Source organism: Miniopterus natalensis, chromosome 11, assembly GCF_054644295.1.
Source record: "Miniopterus natalensis isolate mMinNat1 chromosome 11, mMinNat1.hap1, whole genome shotgun sequence".
Classification (NCBI taxonomy): domain Eukaryota; kingdom Metazoa; phylum Chordata; class Mammalia; order Chiroptera; family Miniopteridae; genus Miniopterus; species Miniopterus natalensis.
This window is the reverse complement of record NC_142091.1, coordinates 25,881,680-25,903,418: the sequence shown is the minus strand read 5'-3', so window position 1 is coordinate 25,903,418 and position 21,739 is coordinate 25,881,680. Positions and strand designations below refer to the sequence as shown.

Sequence of the window (21,739 nt, the reverse complement as noted above, 5' to 3'; positions counted from 1 at the left end):
GAATTAGGCTGTTCAAATTAGCCATGGCTTAGCATATCCAACCTCAGCTTTTTAGCACCACTTAAAAGCACAAGGCATATTGGAGTAAAATGCAAATAGAGCATGGAACCATATTCAGTTACATACTTTTCTCCAGAGTTTTAGAATAATTGAATTAAATGGTAATTCAGTGTGCCCAGGATGCTATAGAGATTTTTAGAAAAGTGAATGCATGGCAGACAGTACATATTCAATAGGACCTATATGGCAGGCATGCTGGGTCCAGGGCATACAACCGATTCATGTGAACCAAAAAAATTATCAATGAAACTTTTATTTTAGAATTTCATTAGGACCCAATGAGAAATCACTTAACAGCACTTATTTCAAAAATATTTGTTGAGTTCATATTATGTGCTAGGAGCTGTATTAGATGCCTGAGGTCACAGTGATTCAGAATTTTAAAACCAGGTCACTAATGTATACCCACTTTTAAAAAATTAATATGGAAGCATATAAGAATTTGAATGTGAACATTGTTCGAGTCCCACTTTGATTGATTTTATTTCAGACAAATGATCTCCAGAGCAGTGGGGAAGGAAGTAGAGAATCGGGGAGAACTTGGAGCTTCCCCTTGGCAAGGCCAAGCTAAGCATGTTAATAAAGGGTATCAAGAGATTTTCTTGTCAAAAGCTTCTGGGTTACTCTGTATCCCCAGGGCAGTGACCCTCTTAGGAAGTGAGAACTAACAGTTTCCTAAGTGTAAACTTATATGTCATCATTATTACCATCAAAAAACCATTACTCTGTCTACAGGGCTGTGTCGGGCCTGGATACCCCGCCGGCCTCTGCCATGGAATCCAGCCTCTGCTCACACTTGCCACAGCTCCTCCGGCAGTAGTTACAGTGCTGTCTCCTGAGTCAGCCAAAGCCCTCGGTGTCAAGGACATTTTTACAAGAGGATGTTTGGGCAGAGAAAAGCATTCTAGGTTTCTTTTATAAAGCACGCTCCAGCCCATGACCCCAATGATTCCTCCTTCAAACAGATACCCTCACCACGTAACTAAATAAATGTCCCGTAGCCCCAAAACACCTGTTCAGTTTTCCTTTGGGAACCTTTCTCTACTTTGTTCATTTGGAATCATAAAACATGGTGTGACACAAGTTTCAATCAGCCATAAACAACACATGGAAATTTACTTGGCAAATGTCAAATAAATCTGAGCCTCGGGGATCTCTGCCTGTGCGGAAACTCTTCCCTTCATCTTCAGTTTTGCCTGTTGTGCCGACTCACAGGATTCTTGTGCCTCAGAGCTACACTGCCTGGTGATGGACAAACATTGTTTTCCTCACTGAGATTCCCCAGTGTGAGAACAGATATAAAAAGGTTCTGTGGAGTTCAAGTTATAAAGATGCAGATGTTCTAAATGGAAGAAAAAAGCATCCCACCATCTACAAAACCTCCTGGCAAGGTGGACAAGGGCCTCTGCATAAAATAGTTGTCGATTTTATGAAGGATGTTATTGTACTTTATGTAATACACCAGAGCATTTGACAGCACGGCCTTTGTAGGGATAAATCTGTGTTCTAATCCCTGCTCCACCACTTAGTAGCTGCACAGGTCAATTTCTCTGCACTCTAGTCCTTTCATCTATAAAATGGGCGCACTCATACCTGCATCATTAGAATTACTGTGGATTACATGAGTTTATATATATACAGAATATTAGCATGAGGTCTAAACGTAGTAAGTTCTCAATAAATGTTAGCTACTGCTGCTATTATTACTGCCATCCCTTCGCCTCTGAGAGCATTTGTATCATGGGGACTGCGTCCCAGGTTGTTGTGAGGAATGAATGAGAGCCTGAGTACTCTGGGGACTGGGATGATCCAGCACTGCGTCCTAGGCTTTTAATGGAGGACTATTCTGAACACTCTGACTTGTCCTAGGGTGGAAAGTGCAGGATGATGCCTTAAGGCACCCTCAATGCAGATCAAGCCAGGTAGAATTTGTCAAGTACTCTGAGCATACCAGACGCGTATTTCAAGGGCTTTTCCTAGTTTTTGATGCTCCCTCCCAGGATGGTCACCTTTGATAGCTCTTTGATAGTCTTCTCTTTGTCTACAACCAGCCAACATTGTTGAGTGCTTTTTGTGTTATAAGAATTATCCCATGGTTTTTACCCAGACAGTGTTGCTCAGTGGTTGAGTGTTGACCCATGAACCAAGAGGTCATTGGATTGATTCCCTATCAGGGCACATGCCCAGGTTTCAGATTCTATCTCTAGCAGGGGGCGTGTAGAAGGCAGCGGATGGATATTTCTCTCTCATCAATCTCTCTATCTCTCTATTCCTCTCCCTTCCTCTGTCTCTAAAAAAAAAAAAAAAATTCAATTAAAAAAAATTTTTAAAGAATTATCCCAAAGTTTTAAAAACTTACTCCCAATTTCTACATGTATATAATGTCATGGATAGTAGAAAACAGTTCATAACTGGCACCTTCCCTTTCAACTTAAAATTGGAATAATCTACGTGATAACTATAAAATATGTGTGTAGCTTTTATTGTTATTTATGAAAGATAGCAGAGATAGTATGCCCCAATAATCTAAAAGTTACATTGATTTGATTCAGGGACTCATGATGTGTGCTTTTGTGATTTTTAATATACTTCTCTTATTCAAGTCCTGGTTTGATTTATAAAGATATGAAACTCAGCCTGTATTTGTATGGTCCAAAGCCAAACTGAGATTAAAAATCTCTTTCAGATAATCTTCAAAATTCCTAGGCCCCCAAAGGCAGTTCATTGAGATTGGCCACAGAGGCTTCCTGCCAGAGTCTGTGTTTTCTGGGGCCAGGAGGTCTGTAACCCGCGTTCCTGAAGTTAGCCTTGCCCTCCAGTCAGAGGGTTCCATTCCTCTTTTCTAAGTGATGTGCTGGAAGTGCCTTACTAGCCTCCTTTCTTTAAAAGCACACTTTACCTTGAAAATGTGTATTCTGCTTTCTCTCTACCTTACACCTGCTTCAAAGATGGGGTGGGGGGAGAGGGCACAAACAAACCACTTTTGCCAAAGCTGCTCCTAGATCAAGGGACTCCCAAGGGACACTGCCCTCATCCAAGGTTTTCTTTCTTTTCTTTTAGTGTCATGTCACCCATAGCAGGTAAAAAGGGCAGTGGCCTACAACTTCCTTATACATTTAAGTTAGGAAAATGCTGGAACACGTGCAATTATATAGAGAAAAAAATAAGGCAGCAAGCCAACTCTAATGTGAGACTTTCTGTAAAAAAAAAAAAAAAAAAAATGAAGAAATGTCACAGTATGTAACAGATCTGTGCCTGACAATTTATGAGTAAATCAGTTTTTGAAAATGGATTCCAATTTTAAGGGGAACAGGGAATTTTCTGTAGAATAACCCCATGATTGATGTTCCTAAAATGAGAATGGTCATGTCAGTTATCTATTTTGTGAATTAGGATTTCTGTATAGCAAGGTACATAATATTTGCACACATATTTGTTCACATGCATTTTATAATTAGTGTGCATGTAATGTAAGTGCACATGAAGTGGGACGATGAATGGTATGAATTCAGAATGTGGCTCCATAAGACCTAGGTTGGAGTCTGATCCCGCCATTGTGACTATGGGCACATCCCTTAACTTCTCTCATTCTCGTAACACTGGTAAATTAGAGATAATAAAATTTAAGAAACAAAGATGATACAGATTTATAAACTGTAAAACAAACACAAAACTGACGTGATTTTTATATTTATACATTCAAAAACAAAACTTGTTACCTTGGGGAAAATACAAGGGGCATGACCCTTGATATCGCAACTATAGATTGTTTTAAATATGGTTTTGAAATGCCAACAGAGGCAGAACAGAATTTCAGTAATTTAGTACTTAATTGGTTCTCGTACAAGAGAGAGTTGCCCTGCAACTCGCCCCATGAGCTTCCCACCGCGAGCCTTTGCAAAGCCAGGCTTGGCATCCACCCAGGCTTCGCTTAGGGGAGCCTGCAAAGCCAGAGCGTGTGTGATGCGCAGCATTGAAGCCAGCTCTGAAGGGACTTCCTACATTCAGGTTTCCTCCTGCTCTGAGCCCATTGTACTTTCTTAGGCCTTTCACTGATTATTTTGAACACAGCATCTTTGAGAGTTACTTTGCTTTGTTTGTTAGTTCAGGAGCTCACAAATGGCCCCAACTGTGGCAATAAAAAGCAAATGAGGAAAAGGAAGTCTTTTACAGAGAAACACTTGTTCTGACTGTAGATTAGGCTCAGGACAAAGCAAGCAGAAAGAGGCAAGCTTTTCAAGGGCACATCGACTTTGAAACTTCATGAAGGTCGGGGCAGGCTTACTGCTGGAATGACTTCTTTACCCCATTCATATAACTGCTTCTGTGAACACAAATATTTTAGCATCTTGACTAAGTTAACTTGAACTTTTCAAAGGAAAGAACTGACATTCAAAGAATGTAGTAGACTTTCCAAGTACAGTGGGGATAAAAAAACAATACCAAACTCTATAGGCACACTTCTCAGTTCTTTTACTGCCTTGGACTACAGACAAAGCTTGTGTCCATGTCAGGCTCACCCCCACGGGCAAGTGGTCCTGGCAGGGTCAGAGCACCGCCCTTCTCTCACTCAAAAAAGCGCATCTGGACCAAAGTGTAGTTATGAGAATAATCATGGTCTGGCTAAATTTATCTTTAAAAGTAAATCTTCTAGAATGCACCCAAATGCCTGCCTATCATTCTAGGGCAATCACTAAAGGCAATCTCATTAGTCAGGAGTAAGACAAGAATATCATCATTTCCACCACCAGCTAACATTGTGCCGTGAGTAGTGGTCAGTGCAATTAAATGAAGCAATTTCTGTTACAGGGATTATAAAGAAAATGGTAAAACAATACCTATTTGTATGTAGAATAATTATGTATCTAAAAAGCTCAAAAGAGTGAATGGGAAAACTACTGCAAAGTGATCAGAAAATTTAGCAAAGTAACAGGTTATAAATTTAACTTAGCAAAATCGATAGCCTACGTTTATAGCCAAAATAAATGGAAAAAAGATGTAGTGGAAAAGAAGACTCCAGTTAAGACGGCACATATATAAACTTTAAAAAAGTGTTCAAACCCTATTTGAGAACAATTAAAACACCTCTAAAAAGCAAAACAGTAGATTTGAACAAATAAAAAAGACAAACTGTGTTTTTGGATGGGAAGACTCGGTGATAAAGAAACCAGTGCCCCTTAGTGTAACCCTGACTTAAAAGTGCTTCGGGTTTTGTCAGGTGCTGTGCAGGTTGATTCTCATGCTCAGTTGGAAGAGTAATAGCAAGAAGAGCCAGGGAAACCCTGCAAAAAACAAAGAAAGGGCCCAACTTTTCCAAATAATTAAAATGTGTTGGAAAGACTCTGCAATTAAAACATTTGACATTGATGCATGAAAAGACTGGTAAACCAATGGATCAAAATAGAAAAGTCCGATGTACACCATTTGCATGAATAAATTCAGTATACAATGAAGGTGGCTTCTTAAATGGCTGGAGAAGTGATGATCTAAAAAGTGGCTTTGAAATAAATAGAGAGCCATGTGGGGGGAAAAATAAAACTGGATCCATTCCTCACGTAATATACCAGGAAAAATTCCAAATGGATTAGAGATGGAAATGTAGGTAAAGGAAACATGTAAATGCTATTTGTAAAAAATGAGTGTGTTCACTATAACCTAGAAATGTAGAAAATGTTCTAAACTATGACTTAAGGTCCAGAAACAACAAGGGAAAAGATTGATGTATTCAATTACATGAACATAAAAATAAAAAACATTGCATGACAAAAAAATCTCCATGAGCAAAATAAAAATAAATGACAAAAGTGAAAACATTCACAATTTATATCATCATACTTTCCAAAAATAAAGGAAAAGCTCATTTCACCCATAAAAGAATGATCTGATATAGTTTTAACAGGAAAAGAAACAAAAACGACTCTTAAATAAATAAAAAGATAAAGATGCTTAACCTTACTCATAAAAGAAAAGCAAATGAAAACTGTACTAAGATGCCATTTCTCATCTATCCGATTTGCCAAAAATCCAAAAGTTTTACTGCATACATACTCCGTTGGCACGGCTGTGGAAAGACAGCCATTCTTTCACACAGGGTGGGATAAAAGTAGTATACAGTTGTTCGCATGGAAAATAATACAATAATTGATAAGTAATAATAGAATAAGGTCTGTGTTTTATGTCCTCACAACTATAAACCTACCTTTGCCCCACCCTGTGTGGCTGTGGTAATGCAGAATGATAAAACCTTCGGGCAGGGGAATATGGAAATCGCTACCAAAACTGTATAAGCACTTCTCCTTCCACCCAGCAATCCCAAACCTAGTGCCCCAAATATATGTTAGCCAAATTATGAAAAGACGTGCATGGCACAAGGCTTTTTATTACACACTTTAAGAGAAAAAATAAGAAACGTTTTAAATGAACATCAGTAGAGGACTGATTGAATTAACTATGATATATCTATCTACACGTTGGAAGAATATTTCTAAGCTGCTGTGGACTGACCTTCAGGATATAATGCAAAGACACTGTTGACATTTTGGGTCAGGGAGCTCTCTGTTATGGGAGACTGTCCTGTGCATTGCCCTCTACCCACTATATCCTAGGAACACTCCTTCCCCCAGTAACGACAACCAAAAATGTCTCCAGATATTGCAGAATGTTCCTGGGGGACAAATCATCACCGATTGAGAACCACTGATATAATGTGAAGTGTAATAGCACGTTGGGGGAAGTGTGCATAGTGTGTTTATATTAACAAAATAGATGGATAAAGCATAACATTACCTTTAAAAAGCTGTTTATCTGTAGGAGGAAGGAACAAGACGAAAGGGGAATACAGAAGCTAAATTTCTTTGACTCTACCTTTTTTGTAAATTTGACTTTTGTACTTTTACATATAAGATGAAACAAAATTACATGTTTAAAAAAACAAGTCTAGAAGTAGAAAGTAAATGGAAGCAAATGAATTTATATATGTGTTCAGTTGTTAGGACATCTACACTGAGAAGAACTATTCTAAGTGACTTTAAAGATACTAATTTGACTATATATCCCCAGCGGGAAATATTCTGAGGACAAAAATAACTGTAAAATAATATTAAATTGTTTTGAATGGCCATAATTGTAATGTAATTACGGCAATGTTGGCGTTGTTATGCTGAGGCCTTGTTCCTGTGTTTCAAACGAAACAATGAATAATTATGATGATGTCATTGACCATGAGAGGTTTCAACATGGGAAAATGGAGATACAAATGTAAAATGGATGAAATTAAGTAAAAACCTTGATGCCGTAATTTTAAATTGGAATTATCAATACCAACTCATGAAATAATTATTACAAACAAAAACTTTTGCCCTGGCCAGTATTCTCAGTGGTTAGAGCACCGCCCCACTTACTGAAGGGTCTCAGGTTCAAGGGCTTATACCTGGGTTGCAGGTTCGATCCCTGGCCCCAGTCAGAGCGAGTGTGGGAGGCAACCAATTGATGTGTCTCTCTCACATCAATGTCTCTAGCTCTAGCTCTAGCTCTAGCTCTAGCCCTAGCTCTATCTTTCTCCCTCCCTTCCTCCCTTCCTCGCTCTCTAAAAATCAATGGGAAAAAAATCCTTGAGTGAAGATTAACAACAACAACAACAAAAAACTATGCCAATTTCCCTAAATGTCTTTTCTAACTAAAAAGTAACCAACACTTTTTGGAAAAATGAATAATTCAGGACTGAGGTTAGAAAATGTACAAGATGACCCTGGAAAAAAATTGCCAATAGAAATTATTGGAAAGCAAGTAAGCTATCAAAGACTACTAGAGTTGTGTGGCAAGATCGTAAGAGCCAACTTGAAGAGGCTCTCACTGACCAAGGAAGGGCCATTTGTGCATCAGTAAGTATAGTAACCTTAATGGACAGAAACATATCAGATGTGATTAAATTCAGTCGGTCATAACGATGCTTGAAAAGAAATACTTCATTGATCACTTTGGGAGGAGCTGAAGAACCAATTCATTATTTTGAAATGATAAACAGAGGAAAAGAAGTATCCTGCTGTTGCTACAGGAAGTGTGCTTCAGAGTAACTAAATAGTTCTTTTTAGAGCCGTTCTAGCTAATAAGTGAGGAATAAATCATAGAGTTAAAACATTACCATTTTGCATTTTTAATGAATTAATGTTATGCATGTAATGATCGTCAATGGCTGTTACTATCACATAACAAGAAAGAGAACCAGGTATTATATACCTCCGGATGGAAGTACATTGTATCACTCATGTTGGATCTTTGTCCAAAAAAGCGTGAGGAAATTAAATTTGGATCTAATTGAGTCTCCTACATCAAACTACCAATTTATAAGAAATACAGGGGACAGAGGGATGTAGCAAAAAACCATGGGGATAGAATGAGTGAAATTCAAACGGTGGAAACTAAAGATGAAATGGCTTAGTTTGTTCAGTGCCAACAATAACAGCATAAAAACTGCAAGGAAATACAGGGGAAAATCTATAAATTAAGAGACATATCAACCAAACACAATGTTTGGATCTTATTTGCATATCCTGATTAAAAGAAACTATGAAAATATATATATATATATATACACAAACATATATAACACATTTTAAAAAATAATTATAGAAAGATGAACACCAACTGAATATTTAATGACAACAAGGGATTAGTTCTGTCTGTTTAGATGCAATAACGGTATGGCGTGTATTTCCGGCGAGTCCCTGTCGTTTAGAGACACACACCGAAATTTCATGATGGCTGGAACTGGCTGCAAAATAACATGGGCGATGGAACAAGGTTAGCCCTGAATTCGTTACTGTCAAAGCTGAGCCATGAATACACAAGGGTTCTTTATATCGGCCTGAAAATGTTTATAACAAAATGATTTATAAAGGAACACAAGTTAGGAACTTTGTATTTAGCTATCATGTCCTTTGTTTAAGGACATGTCCTTTGATATCATGTCCGGTCTGAAGGAGGGCCGCAGAGTGGACACTGCCACTGAAGAGCTCTGACTGCCCTGACATCAGTCGCCACCCCTGCGTCCATTCCTCCCTTTGCTCAGCCTCTTCTTTGTTCCTGTTCCCGTTCCGTCTCTGCCTCCTCATTAAGTCAATTATGAGGAGCATATAACAGGAACTTAAGATAATAGGAACAGAACACACTGAGGTCACCTTGTGATCTCTCACATTGTGCCTCAAGTAATCCTGTGGAATTATCACACCCTGGGGGCAGGCTCAGCTGTTCAATTAATAGTGAGAATATTGATCAGCTCGTAGTGTACGTTCCTGCTACTGCGAACTCCTGGTTTATTGTCAGCATCTAATTACAGAGTGTTTTCATGGGAGAACTCCCTACATATTGAGATAGCTGCTCCAGACTGGGATCCAAGACATGCGGGAAGAAAGAGGGCGGGGGCTCTATGTTAGCGACGAGGGAGTTGGCATCAGTCACCACTCTTCTCTTCTTTTAACTATAGGTATTCATCAAAGTGCTGGATAATAATGACAATGGCCCAGAATTCTCTCAGCCCAATTACGACGTGACCATCTCCGAGGACGTGCTCCCAGATACAGAGATACTGCAGATCGAGGCCACCGATCGAGACGAGAAGCACAAGCTGAGCTACACTGTCCACAGCAGCATTGACTCCGCCAGCATGAGGAAATTCCGCATCGACCCCGGCACCGGCGTGCTCTACACCGCCGAGCGGCTGGACCACGAGGCCCAGGACAAGCACATCCTCAACGTGATGGTAGGCGCAGCCCGCCTAGCCGACTCCTGGCGGGCTCACTGGCCACTCACGGCACGCACCTTAGTCTCCAGACATACAGGGCCCCTCAATTTTGTAACTAGGGCTCAGTGTGGTCTTTTCACAGCAGGGCTGCCTTCATTTTTGCCTTTTTATTTCAGCAAGGAATTACTATTGTTAGGCGGAGACTCCACATTTTTGCCAAACTGAAATATGAGATGAATTCGACAGACAGTGGCTGCTCAGTAAATGCTGCTGACAGACTGACTTGAGAGGGGGGAACAGCCCATGTTTCCATAAATCTCCCAGTGCAGATAGTACTGCTTCTCACCCAGAAGATTTTGTGGGAGAGCTTAAAAGAAGTTCCATGAGAAGTTGATCACAGTGGTAACCATTTACTCAGCCTATGCAATGCTCAGTCCCTGAAAGCATTTAGAGAATTCATTTATTCCTTACTGCCCCGGCATTGGACCTCATAGGAGATGCTAGTGCACAAATGAGAACACAGAACACGCTGAAGCCTGCAGAGAGCGCTGAACCTGAACTCGGGTTCATGGGGCCTCAAATTATGTAGAAGTTGCTTTAATTTTAAAGTGGAGTTTGCATAGTTCCATAATTGGGAAGTAGAGATTAATAAAAAGCATCCTTCATTAGTTTTTTACCTAAAAGCTGTCACTTTAACCACCCAAGAACCCTATGGGCAATTGCACAGCCTCTGTCTACAGTGCCCTCCTGACTTCCTTAAGACCAGGTGGGATAGCAGAGGCTTAGTCTTGTGTGCTGATTGGTTTTAAATACATCAAGACGCTACCATTTCCCAAGCAGCTGAAAGTCAAAGTGCTGCTCTTCCTTCCCAAGTCTGGAAATCTTCCTGGACAAGGAGAAACCTGAGTGCCATGCCCTCAGCTATGGTTTCCAGCTGAGACTCCAGGGAACAGAAGAGGGACTCAGGAATCATCAAATCCATCCCTCTGACCACCATTCATCCGTTCAACAGATATTTCTCCAGCACCAAGTGTGTACCAAACGCTGTTCTAGGTACTAAAGATGTAAAATAGACAAAGTCCCTGCACCCTTGGGCATTCACTTGGAGCAGACCTAGATTGCAGTAAGTCCAAAGTACAGACTCCAGCTTGGTCCTTAGGTGTGACAGGCAATCTACAGACAGGGAAATTCAGCACACTCACCGGGGTTGCTTTTGAATGTATTTTTTCAGGGGCAGAAACCTTATGCCGGTGACTAACTCCATTCTCATGATTCTTCAAGTCATTTCTGTTCATTCTCCTTAACAAACTCAAAATTCAGTTTTGTTCCCCTGTGCCATTGTCATTTACATAACTGAATATTTAGAGCAAACAAGTCCTTTATGCTGCTTTTCTCCAAACCACACACTTTAGTCAGTTTGCTCATTCCCTCTAGGTATCATTTCTGAAAAGCCCCTTCCCTTTGATGGCTCTTCTCAGTATATTTTTTAAATTTTTTCACATCTCTCAAGTTATGAAGCCTAAAATTGAACAAATGGAAAGGGCACATTTGATTAGTGCTCCATAAAATTACAGCAGAATCATGTAGTTAGAGTTAAAGGATTGATTATTTGCAAGCTTTTGCCATATGCAAAACAGGAAACTTGAAAGCAGTCAGGCAGGTTCTCTGGTGAAGTCAAAAATGGGGTCTCACATTTTAGAAATTAAGATTCAGTTCATCTTCCCAGTAAACAGGGTTCTCTCTCAGTACTGGGTCTTTGTATGTGTTTGTTCTTTTTGCCTGAAATACATGCACCACACAACCACTAGCACCATTTTACCACTTCTACTAATTTTTTTTGTTATTCCTCACCTGAGAATATGTTTTCCATTGCTTTTCAGACACAGTGGAAGGGAGGGAGGGAGGGGGAAAGAGAGAGAAACATCAATGTGAGAGAGACACATGGTCTAGTTACCTCCCCCAAGCGCCCCAGCTGGGGGTGGGAACCGAACCCGCAAAGCAACCCAGGTATGCACCCCTGACTGGGAATTGAACCCGTCACCCTTTGATGCACCGGCTGAAGCTCCAACCACTGAGCAGCACCAGCCAGGGCCCACTTCTACGTATTTTTGTTACCTCTTTCAAGAAGCTGAATGGGAAGTGAAGTTCTTCTCACCACTCCCATCCTGGACTTACCACTGGGCCTTATGCCTGTCTACTTGCTTGTTTGCATTCCCCAGTCAACTATAAGGTTCTTGAGGGCAGGGACTGCATCTAACTCAATATTGAACCACCAAAGTCCATCCTGGAACTTGACAGATAATAGATGACAATAAATGTTTGTCGAATGAATGGAGTGGATGCATGACAATGCCTACCTTGCATTCATTAATTCTACTTTTCAGAGTCCTCTTTAGAAGAGCCTCCGTCCACTATTGGATTAGCTGTTCGCACCATTGAGAGGTAGTAGCTGCGTGAGGGGCGCCAGAGGAAACTGCTGTGTTTGTGATACTCAGGCGTCAGTTCCACAAACACAGACTGAACACAGACCATACATCAGGCATAATACTGAGCAATAAAGATGACGTGGTCCCTGCTCTCAGTTTATTCATAATCAGTGTCCTGACTGGATAATACCACCATTTATTGAGCACCTACTATGTGCCTGGGTCTGGGTCAAGCACTTTGTGTGCATTATGTCATTTTGTTTTCACTACAGGCAGCACCATGTGGGTTCTTTGCAAATTAAGATTTTAGCCCTACTGCTTCTTGTTATTTTGCTTAAAGGTCAGAGATCAGGAGTTTCCTTACCGAAGAAACTTGGCCCGAGTCATTGTGAATGTGGAAGATGCTAATGACCACAGTCCTTATTTTACCAACCCACTGTATGAAGCATCTGTGTTTGAGTCGGCTGCTCTGGGATCAGCTGTTCTGCAAGTGACGGCTCTGGACAAAGACAAAGGGGAAAATGCAGAACTCATATATACCATAGAAGCAGGTGAGAGTGCTGCACCGACGGCAGTGTGATGCATGGCACTGGACCCTCAGTAGTATTCATCACCTCATAAAATTCACACGGTTGTCCCTGGAACATTCCAAATGAATTTTTTGGCCAAGCAACTGCCCCATTTGCGTGATCATGGTGTATGAAGTTCAAGGCATTTCAGTAATATGGTTTCCGTCATTGACAGCAGGGAAAGAGTTTCCTTTTATTAGGTTCAATCTCAGATTTTTCTGGAATGGAAAAGAGAGAAGAAATGTGTAGTAAACGCAGTGTCTTTTACTCACGGGTCAACAGGCCATGGTCTCAGACTGAAATAACCAAAGCCCCCCATCATTTGAGGGCTGCCAGACAGCTCTGTGAATTGAATCTTACACATCTTTGTTTACTTGTCAGTGGGTGCGGGCTGTGGGCTTCAGAAATTCCTCTGCCCCCACAGTTGACACACATTCACTTCCTTGGAGGTGATCTGAGTAGTAGAGTAGTTGGCAGGGACTAAACTGCCTGCTTAACCTGACAGATAAATAAATACAGACACTTGTTTTGTTAAATTTGAGGTTTTTAAAAAAATCCATTTTAACATCTATAAGGCAGGACCATAGTTTACCGATGGTTTGAAGGTGGACCACTAGGAAACATTTACAACAGAAGACATAAATGTCCCATCGAGGGATAGAACTGTGAACCTGAAAATTGCAAATATCCTTTATCAACTCTATTTTCCCTTTTCCTTTCCTGTTGGTTTTGTGTGTGTGTGTGTGTGTGTGTGTGTGTGTGTGTGTGTGTGTGTTTTTGGGTTTTTTTTGAATATTCAAGCCACATACTCCCAAAATGTTCTGCAACATTATGTCTGTCGCACATCATGCCAAACGCTGTCTCATGCCAGCACTGGATAAGGCTTCTTTCCCTTGATTTAAGTGGGGAGCATTTCTGTGAGTGGTGGAACTAAAATATGAATGCTAGACTGACAGTTTTGGACTAAAAAATAGTAGAGAAAGAAAAGCCAACAACTTTCTTTAAAAAGCCCTGCGATCTAAAATTATTTCCTGTGTTAGGCATCCATATTTTTCATAAGTTTGTGCTAAACTCTATAAAATTAAAAAAAAAGACGTTGGTTCATAATAGCCATGAGCCGCCATTTCTTTTCTAGATTTCCATAGAATTTCCTTTCAATCTAAAGCCTGATCCATAATTTTTAAATGCTATTTTATATCTCTTGTTTGCCACAGGATATTTTATTATTTCATTATATAATTCTTTGTTCTTTTTTTCAACAAATAATATATGAAGAAACTTCTTTTTAGAAAACCAGTTTTTAAATAATGTCCTAGAAAATGTCACCTAATCCAATAACTTTATAGTCTTTCTATAATTTTCCCCTCACATATATTTTCTCCATAGTCATTCATGCACGCACAGTGTTTCATGTCATGGTAATCATTTAGATATAGGCTTTTATTTTTTCTTTCCTGCCTTAACTTTTTCTATGCATTTGTCTGTGTGCCTACTTGTTTTTCAGGTTTGTCATTAAGGCTACTCCTATACTCCTCTTAGATAACCAGATCACTTTTAAACCAACTTGGAGGTTCTTAAAGAGTAAAAGTAAATTACCATCCAGCTGAAAGAACCGCCTCCCTTATCTCTTACACAGACTATAGCCTGGTACTGTGCACAGAGAAAAACCTGTCATTCCTTTCACAGTTGACTAAAACTAGAGAGAAAAGTTATTTCCTTAAAACACTTTCTGTATAGAAAACTTGAACTTCCATAAATCCTCAGGAATGACTGGTATCTCAAAAAAGTAGCCTTTGACTGTATGTGTACAAAGCTAATGAGAATTACAGTGTATACAATATATCTCAGGTGGTTGCTGGGCCACTTCATGGACAGACAGACCTACGCTGGACCTGAACTGGTCCTACCTGGCCAGGTTCTTTCTAGATCAGGGTAGGAGAGAGGCAGATCCCAGAGGCTTCATGATTTTGAAGCCAACGCCAAGTGGTTGTGTGATGTTCTCTTCCAAATCTCTGATGAGCGAGATTTCACTCTGTTTACTGGCAGGCCATAATTTTCCTTCCCTGCCTGGCCTCTGAGTAACTACCAGAGCTTTTTATTTTGACCTGAAAGACTGAGGCGGAATTCCAGTGCAGAGCTTCAGGTCTTCCATTTAACTCAGGTTTTATGTCTGGTGTCAACAGTGGCTCCTGTGTGGCTCTGAGACCAGACAGTACAGGGGACGCCAGGACTAGGAGTTGAGTTAGGATGGGTGCATGCTGGATCCCAAGATACATACAATTAGAGAATTAAAAATCTTTTTTAATCAAATATTTCATTCAACAAATATTTATCAAGCAGGTTCTTTGTGCCAGGTACTGTGCTGTTTACTAGAAAAAAATGGTAAGTAAGGTAAGCACAGCTTTTGCCCAGTTACCGAGAGTCTACAAGAAGCTGTAAACTCTAAGAAAATGAACAGAGGTTGGTCTCTAAGGATTCAAGTGTATTAGGAAAGAATAAGCAGGATGTAGATTCTAAGAATATGGGACAGTTCACTGAAGAGGAAAAGAGCAGAGAGCCCGCTTTGGACCTGACATACGAGCACAGCAGCCTGGAGGAGTGTAACAGCAGGCCAGCGGCCATTAACAGCAGAGTTGTGAAGTTCTACTCAAGGTCAGAGGCTGGCTCCCCTTTGTCCCCGCTGTGCAGATCTTGCTGGGCATGTAGAATCCTGCTGTGCCTAGAATGAGGGAGCACTTACCTGGAAACTCCACAGTGGGACACCTATGCTCTGTTGCGTCCATCATTCAGGGTTGCATGTTGGTGCCATGGCTGGAAGGTGACCATTGCTCAGCTACCTCTATATTTTTGTCCTCTGAGATGCTGAAGTGAAATGATTGCTGCCTCCTTGTGAGGGCCTATGAATCAAAGGCTGGACTTCCCCTCAATTCCACAGTGCTGTTTGTTGAAAATCTGCAAGCTTGTTTATGAGGTCATTGAGCTCCTTGTTGTTGTGATCACAGAATGGTCATGTTTAGGTGGCGAGGTAAAAGAGTCATCCCAACATTAAAGATTATGTTGTTTAATATTCACATGTCGGGGCTACAATCAAATTATTTACCTCTTTATTAGATTTACTTCCTTTTTAAAAATAAGCAAGCATCGTATAGAAATGGATTTATGTGAATGTGCCTTTTTCATTTGCAGACATGGAAAAGTTTATTTAATAAGCGTGTAGTAAGAAGAATGTAAACAGCTGTACTTGCTATATCAATGCACACAGCATATAAACTGCCCTCCAACCCCAGAGCCTTCCTTAATGATAACGACATTTAAACGGTGCATATGTCTGCCACACTATAATCCTTCATAAAGAAAGAAAAATCCCAATATAATTGAATAACCAAGATTATTAACATTCGATTTAAAAGAACCTAGACATACAGCATGTGTGTTCTTTGAGAAGTATTAGGAAACCTGATGAGAGAAGCAAAAGCGAGTGGCTGAAGGATTTCGCTTCACACCACCCACTACTTTTAACTACATTCTTTACACTCTTCATGTGTTCCCCTTTCTCTTCGCTTTCCTGTTCCTCACCTTCAACAATCCTGACCTCGCTCCACTGCACGTTTCAGAGGCAGAGCTCTAAACCTGCAGTTTCCCGGTTTACAGCCCTTCCCATTTCAGATATGTCCGTGTGGGCACCAGTTTCTCAGTTTCCTAAGGATCACGCCTCCAGTTCTTGTTTTGGATGCTGGTTCTGATTATCGACAGTTTCCCACTTCACCAGAAACCGCTGAAAAATTTGACAAATAGAATGGTTGCAGATTGGAGCCACTGCCTTATCATTATTTGTCTAGTTTTATGTCTGTGTGTGCATGTGTGTGTGCATGTGTGTGTTTGGGATAGGGGGTAATAAGAATTGGTTAGTCAGAAAAAAATCCTCACAACTTACAAAGCAAACAGTGTCCCTGCCTGAACAAAACACCCCTCACCAAAGTACTGTTTAGGATGAAGTTGGTTTTGATAGTGTGAAACAATACCAATTCCAGGTAGTAAAGCTTACCTTTAGGATGATCTGAAGCCAAATGACTATGTGGTCGTGTCCTGAAACAGTTTCTACAACCCTCTTTCTCGTAACATGGGACGCAGATTACGGTTTAGGTGAAAATGCCTTTCGCTAGTCACACTGGCGTGTGCCAGCCCAATCTCCTCCTCTTCTCACAGGGCTAGGAATAAGAAAATCTGAACAGAAAAGTCTTTCCCACAAACTTTTATTCACCAGTTTTAATGGACACACTGCTGTGTTGTTGTTAACCTGGATTAAGAAGATAGTGATCTGAAATTCACAATTTTACCGGAACACTCAATTCAGTTGCTTTTGAATAATCCTAAAAGAGAAGTTTCTTGTTTAATTTCTGAATGAAATGGAATGAACACAAAAGTTTTCTTTGTACTTGCCATGTTACAATCAAGTAGCCTTTAGATGAAAAGTTAATGTTCAAAAAATGACCCAATTGTAACTCATTTCCCCATTGATTTCCATATTGTAGGGAACACTGGGAACACATTTAAGATTGAACCAGTCCTGGGCATCATCACCGTTTCCAAAGAACCAGACATGACGACTATGGGTCAGTTTGTCCTGTCCGTCAAAGTCACAGACCAGGGTACCCCATCCATGTCTGCCACCGCGATTGTGCGCATTTCTGTCACCATGTCTGATAATTCTCACCCCAAGTTCGCTCACAGAGACTACCAAGCAGAAATAAATGAAAATGTTGATATTGGAACATCCATCATTCTGATCTCTGCTATCAGTCAATCTACCCTCATTTATGAAGTCAAAGATGGAAACGTTGATGGGGTCTTTACCATAAATCCATATTCCGGAGTCATCACCACCCGGAAAGCACTGGATTACGAGGGAACTTCCTCTTATCAACTCATAGTACAGGCCACAAACATGGCAGGAATGGCTTCCAACGTCTCTGTCAATATTCAGATTGTCGATGAAAATGATAATGCCCCAGTTTTTCTCTTTTCTCAATATTCGGGCAGCCTGAGTGAGGCTGCCCCAGTTAATAGCATTGTCAGGAGCTCAGATAATAGCCCACTGGTGATTCGAGCCACTGATGCTGACAGCAACCGGAATGCTCTGCTCGTGTATCAGATTGTGGAGTCCACAGCCAAGAAGTTCTTCACGGTGGACTCTAGTACAGGAGCGATCCGAACAATCGCCACCCTGGACCACGAAACAATCTCCCATTTCCACTTCCATGTGCATGTGAGGGACAGTGGCAGCCCCCAGCTGACTGCAGAGAGCCCCGTTGAGGTCAACATAGAGGTGACAGATGTGAATGATAACCCACCTGTGTTCACCCAGGCTGTGTTTGAGACTGTCTTACTCCTACCTACCTACGTTGGAGTGGAGGTTCTGAAAGTTAGTGCCACGGATCCTGACTCCGAGGTGCCCCCCGAACTGACCTACAGCCTCATGGAAGGCAGCTTGGATCATTTCTTAATGGACTCAAATACTGGCATGCTCACCATAAAAAACAACAACCTCTCCAAAGACCACTATGCACTGATAGTTAAAGTTTCTGATGGGAAATTCTACAGCACGTCCATGGTCACCGTCCTGGTTAAAGAAGCCATGGACAGTGGTCTCCACTTCACACAAAACTTTTACTCCACCTCAATCTCAGAGAACAACACTAATATAACCAAAGTGGCTATCGTCAATGCCATTGGAAATCGCCTTAATGAGCCCTTAAAATACAGCATCTTAAACCCAGGAAATAAGTTCAAGATAAAATCTACCTCAGGGGTCATTCAGACCACCGGAGTCCCCTTTGACCGTGAGGAGCAGGAGTTATATGAGCTGGTAGTGGAAGCCAGCCGTGAGATGGACCATCTGCGCGTGGCCAGGGTGGTGGTCAGGGTTAACATCGAAGACATAAATGACAATTCTCCGGTCTTTGTGGGCCTCCCTTACTACGCTGCTGTGCAAGTTGATGCTGAGCCTGGGACTCCAATTTACCGGGTGACAGCCATTGACAAAGATAAAGGCGCCAATGGAGAAGTGACCTATGTCCTACAGGATGACTATGGCCACTTTGAAATCAACCCTCACTCAGGGAATGTTATTTTAAAAGAAGCATTCAACTCTGACTTGTCCAACATTGAGTATGGTGTCACCATCCTAGCCAAAGATGGTGGGAAACCTTCTTTGTCCACATCTGTGGAACTTCCCATCACTATCGTCAACAAAGCAATGCCTGTGTTCGATAAGCCCTTTTATACAGCATCCATCAATGAAGACATCAGAATGGACACCCCCATTCTAAGCATCAATGCCACCAGTCCAGAAGGCCAAGGCATCATCTATATCATTATTGATGGGGATCTTTATAAACAATTCAACATTGACTTTGACACGGGGGTCCTGAAAGTCGTTAGCCCTTTGGATTATGAAACTACATCTGCATACAAGTTGACAGTAAGAGCCAGTGATGCTCTTACTGGTGCCAGGGCTGAAGTCACTGTTGACTTGATAGTTAATGATGTAAATGACAACCCCCCTATTTTTGATCAGCTTACCTACAACACAACATTGTCAGAAGCATCTCTCATCGGGACACCTGTTTTGCAAGTTGTCTCTACTGATGCTGACTCAGAAAACAATAAGATGGTACATTATCAGATTGTCCAGGACACTTACAACAGCACCGATTATTTTCACATAGACAGCTCCAGTGGCTTAATCCTGACAGCAAGGATGCTGGACCATGAGTCCGTGCAGCACTGCACTTTGAAGGTCAGAGCAACTGACAGTGGCTTCCCATCGCTGAGCAGTGAGGTGCTGGTTCATATCTACATCTCAGACGTCAATGACAACCCTCCAGTTTTTAATCAGCTCATTTATGAGTCCTATGTGAGCGAGTTAGCCCCCCGAGGCCATTTCGTGACCTGTGTGCAAGCCTCCGATGCAGACAGCTCTGACTTTGACCGGTTAGAATATAACATTTTATCTGGGAATGACAGGACGAGCTTCCTAATGGACAGCAAGAGTGGGGTCATCACACTGTCCAACCACCGGAAGCAGCGGATGGAGCCTCTGTACAGTCTCAATGTGTCAGTCTCTGACGGGCTGTTCACTAGCACTGCACAGGTGCATATCAGGGTGCTCGGGGCTAACCTGTACAGCCCCACCTTTGCACAGAGCACCTACGTGGCTGAGGTTAGAGAGAATGCGGCTGCTGGGACCAAGGTAATTCATGTTCGAGCCACCGATGGGGACCCAGGGACATATGGTCAGATCAGCTATGCCATCATCAATGACTTTGCTAAAGATCGATTCCTCATAGACAGCAATGGACAAGTCATCACAACAGAAAGGCTTGACCGGGAAAACCCTCTGGAAGGGGACATTAGTATTTTTTTGAGGGCCCTTGATGGCGGAGGGAGAGCAACTTTCTGCACTGTGAGGGTGATTGTTGTGGATGAAAATGACAATGCTCCCCAGTTCATGACAGTGGAGTATAGGGCCAGCGTCAGGGCAGACGTTGGAAGGGGCCACTTGGTCACTCAGGTGCAGGCCATGGATCCAGATGATGGAGCCAACTCAAGGATTACCTACTCTCTATATAGTGAGGCCTCGGTCTCAGTGGCTGACCTCCTGGAAATTGATCCTGACAATGGCTGGATGGTCACGAAGGGCAACTTTAACCAGCTGAGAAACACGGTGCTGTCGTTCTTTGTCAAAGCAGTAGATGGGGGCATCCCGGTCAAGCACTCCCTCATTCCAGTCTACATCCATGTCTTGCCCCACGAAATGTTCTTGCCTTCGTTCACCCAGACTCAGTATTCTTTCACCGTTTCAGAAGATACAGCCATTGGGAGCACAGTGGACACCCTGAGGATTTTGCCCAGTCAAAATGTCAGATTTAGCACAGTGAATGGGGAGCGTCCAGAAAACAACAAGGGGGGTGTCTTCATCATAGAACAGGAAACAGGCACCATCAAGCTCGACAAACGCCTGGATCATGAAATCAGCCCAGCTTTCCACTTTAAAGTAGCAGCCACTGTACCCCTGGACAAGGTAGACATTGTGTTTACTGTGGATGTAGATATCAAGGTGTTGGATTTGAATGACAACAAGCCAGTCTTTGAAACTTCTAGCTACGAGACCATCATAATGGAAGGGATGCCTATCGGCACCAAACTCACACAGGTGAGGGCCACTGACATGGATTGGGGAGCTAACGGGCAGGTCACGTACTCCCTCCACTCAGAGTCCCAGCCCGAGAAGGTGATGGAAGCGTTCAATATCGACAGCAACACAGGCTGGATCAGTACCTTGAAGGACCTGGACCACGAGACAGACCCCTCATTCACCTTCTCCGTGGTGGCGTCCGACCTTGGAGAGGCCTTCTCTCTTTCTTCCACGGCTTTGGTCTCTGTCAGGGTGACAGATATAAATGACAACGCACCCGTCTTTGCCCAGGAGGTGTATCAAGGGAACGTGAAGGAGAGCGACCCTCCAGGCGAGGTAGTGGCCGTCCTCAGCACGTGGGACAGAGACACTTCTGACATCAATCGCCAAGTGAGCTACCACATTACAGGTCAGTCTGCCGCCCTTGGTTTTCACTCTGTGCTCTGCCTTCTAAAGACGGAGGGTCGCAGGCAGGAAGGGTGGAGAGGAGAGGAGATGAGGGGTTGACTATTAGCGCTGGGGCTGCGGAGGTCGGAGTAGGCTCTCTTGGTGGTGGTCGCTCACTCAGCCTTAGTTTGGAGTTCATCGGCGTGCCTGCAACAGGTTACCCAGATGGGTATCCCGTCCCTCAGTCACTTTTTGTCATTTCAAAAGGAGTCCAGTCAAACACCTCACCTGAAGAAAGGGAAAAGCAGCTCTTTTTGCTGGGGAGGTATAGGAGATATGTTTTTAACTATATTTCTTTTCC

At 42.0% G+C, this 21,739-nt stretch overlaps 1 protein-coding gene across 1 annotated transcript in view; it reads left to right on the top strand.

Moving 5' to 3' along the window:
* Positions 1–21,739, top strand: part of FAT3 (FAT atypical cadherin 3) — a 607,947-nt gene that overhangs the window by 499,032 nt on the left and 87,176 nt on the right. The window contains exons 8-10 of the mRNA XM_087821612.1: positions 9,542–9,817; positions 12,566–12,776; positions 17,327–21,400. Coding sequence (XP_087677738.1) covers positions 9,542–9,817; positions 12,566–12,776; positions 17,327–21,400 — 4,561 coding nt within the window. The remainder of the gene's footprint in view (positions 1–9,541; positions 9,818–12,565; positions 12,777–17,326; positions 21,401–21,739) is intronic.